This window comes from Limulus polyphemus, unplaced genomic scaffold (assembly GCF_000517525.1).
Source record: "Limulus polyphemus unplaced genomic scaffold, Limulus_polyphemus-2.1.2 Scaffold220, whole genome shotgun sequence".
Lineage (NCBI taxonomy): Eukaryota > Metazoa > Arthropoda > Merostomata > Xiphosura > Limulidae > Limulus > Limulus polyphemus.
This window is the reverse complement of record NW_013665830.1, coordinates 553,525-559,656: the sequence shown is the minus strand read 5'-3', so window position 1 is coordinate 559,656 and position 6,132 is coordinate 553,525. Positions and strand designations below refer to the sequence as shown.

Here is a 6,132-nt window from a genome sequence, read left to right as displayed (position 1 = left end):
AAGCCGTCTCCAACCATTATTAGTGTTTATGTGTATGATAATTAAAGAGATGCAGATGTTGAAAAAACATTTTTACATCATTTCATTAAATACACTTTAAACTACTCCTATGCCTACTTATGATACATTAATGCCTCGAATACATACAAGGACGTTAATTTTATAATTGTTGCCCCGCAGTGGTTCAGCGGTAAGTCTGAAGACTTATAACGCTAAAAGTCGGATTTCGATATCCGTAGTGGGCACAGCACAGATAGCCCATTGTGTAGCTTTGTGCTTGGCTACAAACAATCTATCATCGTCGCATAATGAATATTTTTTAACCTAGATGATAATTTCCAAACTGGCTTTTACATTTTACTATCAAAAATATATGACTGTTTAGCTGCATTTGGATCGAGGGTTGGCCTAATGATTAGCATGTCGGACTGTTGGTCTAAAGGTCCAAGGTTCAAAATGCTATGCCACTGAACTCGTCATGCACTTTCAGCTGTGGACACGTAATAAAAGTGCCAGTCAATCCTGATATTCGCTAAAAAAATAAATGGACAAAGCCCTTGTGGCAGCGGATGCTTCTGACTGGCTGCCTCCCCTCTGTTCAGTAGTCCAAAATTAGAGAAGGTTATATTTAAATACTACGGATCTTTGGCCTGCTCACGTGGGCATAAGGCACTGTTCAGATTGAAAACTACAATTCCAATTACTTACTGCCAAACCTTGACAACTAAATAACATGTTTTTGGATTAGAATGTTTTCATTATTTACGCAAGTTTAATCTTGAATGTAAAGATTGATTATCAAGTTAGAACGAAAATTAGATAATACTTTATTTTCATAATAGTTTAATGACTGAAAGCCCTCTTTTTTTAGAAGAGTAACTCTTCAGATAGAGACTTGGTAGTTCATAGTTATTAGTATACATATTACGAACTATGAGTCTAGGTGGATATTAAATATTCTTTTGTTTGTTTGTTTATTTTAGAGCAAAGCCATATTGGGTTATCTGCCTTGTCCACCGCGGGGAATCGAATTCCGGGTTTTAGCGTTGTAAGTCCGTAAACTTACCACTGTTCTACCGAGAGACTTAAATCTTATTGTCTTGTAAGTAATATAAAATACTGCAGTGAGGTACAACTAGCTGGACTATTCAGTTTTGATAAATAATGTTTGCTTGGTTTATTTTTACATTTGTGTGATTATAATTTATTTAATTTAACTCAAATGAATCATTCAAACGGTAAAGCCTTTGCAAAAAAATTATCTTCTTAAATAAAAAACAACAACAACAACATTTACTTCGGTTTGTAATCCTTTTAAATCGATCTACATTATTTTGGTCGGGTATTAATACTCATGACAGTTTCGTAGCACGAAAATTGCTGCTAGAAACGTCCATGAGTTTGATTATTATTACTTTTGTGTGTGTGTGTGTGTGTGTGATATTTTCAACCTGAATAACTCGTTATACAACACATTGGATAAACGACCTTTATGTTAAAATTATAACATTCTTTCACCTGAATGTATTCAGCAATAAAGTGAGGCTCGAACCTTGGACCTTGGATCAGAAATCCAGCATGCTAACAACTAGGTCACGTGTGTCCCTTCCTCGTAGATTTTCAAGGACGATATTGCGTTAGTCAAGGGGGTTATTAAATGTGCAACTGTCTTATAAGGCTTGGCACAAGTGGAAGAAAAAATTTCATCAGTTCTGATTATGATGAGGCAGCACTCTAATTTGTATTTTACTGCATTTAATACTTCTCATGTTTATTTTTGAATTAATTTGTTAAAAGTAATTTATTTTCCTTTATTTTGCCTGATGTTTTCCATTCTGTAATTGTAATTCTTTTCTTATTAAATACAGGTATTAAAATACTTTACTTGTATGTCTCTTATTGGAGTAAAACGCACGAGAAGTGAATTTTTTTTTTTGTATATTGGAAGTAAACCACACGAGAAATACATTACTTGGACATCACAAATATGGAAAAGTGCCTGTTGTCTTTATGTCAAATCCTAGTCGAGTTACACATTTCAACATTATTGCTATGGTTCAAAATAAGCCGGATCTTAGAAGTAAGAAACTGTATAAATTTTGAGACGTCCCCTTAATAAGAAGTTCAGTAGTGGAAAGGTTTTGGTTTATTAAGTCGCTATACCTGTACAGGATTATCTGGTACTTTTAGGTTTTTGTTATTAAATCACTGTATCTGTACAGGATTATCTGGTACTTTCAAGTTTGTGTTATTAAATCACTATATCTTTACAGGATTATCTGGTACTTTCAAGTTTTTGTTATTAAATCACTATATCTATACAGGATTATCTGGTACTTTAAGGTTTTTGTTATTAAGTCTGTACAGGATTATTTGGTACTTTAAGATTTTTTTGTTATTAAGTTTGTACAGGATTATCTGGTACTTTAAGGGTTTTTTGTTATTAAGTTTGTACAGGATTATCTGGTACTTTACCTGTAAACTGAAACACCCGATACTCTTTAGTTCTCTGTTCTTTAATTTCTTTAATGTCAGGACGACTTCTTAACGCACATCGAAAATTTGCCTTCCATCTTTTAAAATCAAAACCAGGAATGATTGGTTTTCCTGAAATAATGAACAAGAATGATTGGTTTTCCTGAAAAAAATGAACAAGAATGATTGGTCTTCCTGAAAGAATGAACAGGAATGATTGGTTTTCCTTTAATAATGAAAAAAAAAAGTAACCAATCTTATTTAGTTGATATAACGAGAAAATAAAAATAAAAACGTATCTACGCTTTGAAAAATCCTCCTTTAGCTAATGTTTAAAAAAATGTATGTGTTCAAGAACATATAGTGTTCTTTAATAACCTGTGTACAGTTTGTTTATAGTTATGCACAACTATACACAATGGGTTATGCTGTGCACACCACGGGTATCGAAATAAGGGTTTTAATATTATGAGCCTTCAATATTACCAATGTGCTGTTAAGGGACCTTGTTTATGTAAGACAATCTCGTTGCTATCTATGTACAGATATAAATTACTTTCATAAATTTTAAATAAAATTAATCAAACGAGACATCGACGTTTTTTACTTCCACAATAATTTATTTCTAAAGTTTAAAAAATATAAATGAATAAATTTTAAAAACTCTACATATTTCGGTGGAAATAGTTCCACCATCTTCAGGAAAATAAACCACGAAGTACAGACGAAGATTCTGATAAACGTATGTTTGCTTATAACTTTAAACAATTTTCTCCAAAGGCCTAATGGTGTATTTAAAACTTACCTGTGTTTTCTATCCATAGCCGGTACAATTCCGGATCTGTTTGTTGATTCCAATCTTTCCGAGAGGCATGTTTCCAAGGAATTTTAAATAGTTTTTTATCCTTGTCTATCCATTCCAGTCCATAGATAACCATCGTGGACAACAAGTCGAGTAGCCAGGGTACAAACATTTTACGCTTTTTAGAGCGTGATTTAACTGTACGTTTAAACATCATTGAAATAAAGATATGGCAATCAAATTGTGTTGATAAGCGCAAAGCATCTGCCTTCTTCCCTTCTGTCAGCTTATCTGTGTGTATTATATGAAACTTTAAAAGTCTCTATTATTCCACTTCGATACTGCGAATGGCAGGCACACAGAGAAAATATTCTATAATACAAAGAATGCATCTTTTATATTTAACATTGCCTTATAGCTTGAACTTATTCGTTATCTTTTGCCTTTGGGTTACTCGTGGAAATTCCACGTGGGAACTGATATAATTATCAAAAATGTGTAGGTTGATCTGGAAAAAATGAAAAAACTTCCTAGACTAGCAAGTGTAGTGTCTGCTAGTATTCACTTTACTATAAAGTACGATTTAGTTACAAACGTCAGATCTAACTACTAACTTAATACATGTCTATCTACACGCACACGAACTGGCTTCTTATTAATAGCTTATAACTACGATTTAGTTACAAACGTCTGAGTAATTTACACCTAACTACTCACTTAATACATGAAATGCATGTCTATCTACACGCACACGAACTGGCTTCTTATTGATAGCTTATAAGTACGATTTAGTTACAAACGTCAGAGTAATTTACACCTAACTACTCACTTAATACATGAAATGCATGTCTATCTACACGCACACGAACTGGCTTCTTATTAATAGCTTATACGCAAGAGGTGTTGATTTGTTTCATTCTGCTTGTACGTAAAAATCAATTAGCTGTTTGTCGATTACTCGTCTACTTACGAAGAATTTATTTACTTGAACAAAAGCGATGACTGATATACTTACCCCTATAAAAGTAGTTTTGTCCAATATGTTTAATTAGTCCGAAGTACTTAGCCTTCAAAAACTAATTCTATCCGTTAATTTACTCAGTCTGAGGTACTTACTTTTAGAAAACTAATTCTACCCGTTAATTTACTCAGTCTGGGGTACTTACTCTTAGAAAACTAATTCTATCCGTTGATTTACTCAGTCTGAGGTACTTACTCTTAGAAAACTAATTCTATCCGTTGATTTACTCAGCCTGAGGTACTTACTCTTAGAAAACTAATTCTATCCGTTGATTTACTCAGTCTGAGGTACTTGCTCTTAGAAAACTAATTCTATCCGTTAATTTATTCTGTTGAGGTACTTATCCTTAGAAAACTAATTCTATCCGTTAATTTACTCAGTTGAGGTACTTACCCTTAGAAAACTAATTCTATCCGTTAATTTACTCAGTTGAGGTACTTACCCTTAGAAAACTAATTCTATCCGTTAAATTTACCCAGTCTGAGATACTTAGCCTTAGAAAAGTAATTCTATCTGTTTATTTACTCAGTCTCAGACACTTGCCCCTAAATAGACAATTCTATCAGTGAGCTTGAAAGATAGTATGTGTTAAATAATTTTTAGTCAGATGATTTTTTCCGAAATAAATATATCATAAACACCTTATTCTGTATATTAATCCAATCGTCTTAAAAGAAGTAAAATGTATACCTATGTTAGAAATTAATACCTCCTACCTTGTTTATTCTAGAAAGTAAAATATCTAATTGAATCATCATTAATAACGTTCAGTCATGATGAGATTTTACTAACACCCAAATTTTATATTGTTTTTTATCAGACAACCACGTTCATTAGATAGTTTGAGACACAAGTATTTATCACACTTATAGGCACAAAGTATAATTAATATTAACTTAAAGGCAAGCTAACTATAAACATTAAACTAAAGATCAATCCAGCTATGAGTACGGCCGATTTAACACTATTTTTGCGTCCCGAATACACTTATTTTTCATCAGTTTGCTACCCTCGTGTTAGTGATATTACTGGCCGTTATTCCAATAATATCTCAATAGGTTTGGCTATCTTAAGAGAATATGTCGAATCAAGCTAACAATGCATAAAGATATATATCATAAAAATATATAAGAATAGATATAATAAACATTACAACTTTTGCAATTAATGACAATAAAATTTAAGAAGGAATATTTTATAACTAACTTATAGGACACGTAAACAGTAATTCTTTGTTTCTTTCTTATGAATTTCGCGCAAAGCTACACGAGGGCTATCTGCGCTAGCCGTCCCTAATTTAGCAGTGTAAGACTAGAGGGAAGGCAGCTAGTCATCATCATCCACCGTCAACTCTTGGGCTACACTTTTACCAACCCGAAATATAAAAGCGATAAGATTCGAGTTACGTCACAGCAATAAAAAAACATAAAAATAGAAGTTGTTTAATGACGAATTTCACGCAACGTTACTAGAATGTTTCTGCGCTACCGTTTTTAGTATTAGACTACAAGAAAGGAAATTACTCAATATCACCCATCACTTAATCGAAAAGTGAGATTTGGCCGTCACTCTTATAACGCACCCGTGGTTCCATAGGGCGAAGCGTGATGTTTTTAGACGGTAACAGCGTGCGGTCTGCGAAATTTCGGAACAATGGTTCGGCACGTTAGCCACTGGACCGCGATAGTCCCAGTAAAAGTTTGTTTATGTGCAAAGCTACTTAAAAAGTTGTCTGTGATCTGCCCACCGTGGATATAGAAACCAGGTTTTTAAAGTGAAAAAAATCCTCAGACTTATCGCTTAGTCATCCGGAGGCCTCAGAAAAAGAAATAGT

General features: G+C 33.2%; 1 protein-coding gene across 1 annotated transcript in view; it reads right to left on the bottom strand.

The window, feature by feature from the left end:
* LOC106478519 (interferon regulatory factor 1-like) overlaps positions 1–3,541 on the bottom strand; it is an 11,904-nt gene extending 8,363 nt beyond the window's left edge. Inside the window, exons 1-2 of the mRNA XM_013939068.2 lie at positions 3,281–3,541; positions 2,476–2,607 (exon numbers count right to left, since the gene is read on the bottom strand). Of these exons, the coding sequence (XP_013794522.2) occupies positions 2,476–2,607; positions 3,281–3,494 (346 nt within the window). The 5' untranslated portion in view covers positions 3,495–3,541. The remainder of the gene's footprint in view (positions 1–2,475; positions 2,608–3,280) is intronic.
* Positions 3,542–6,132: the final 2,591 nt, after the last annotated feature.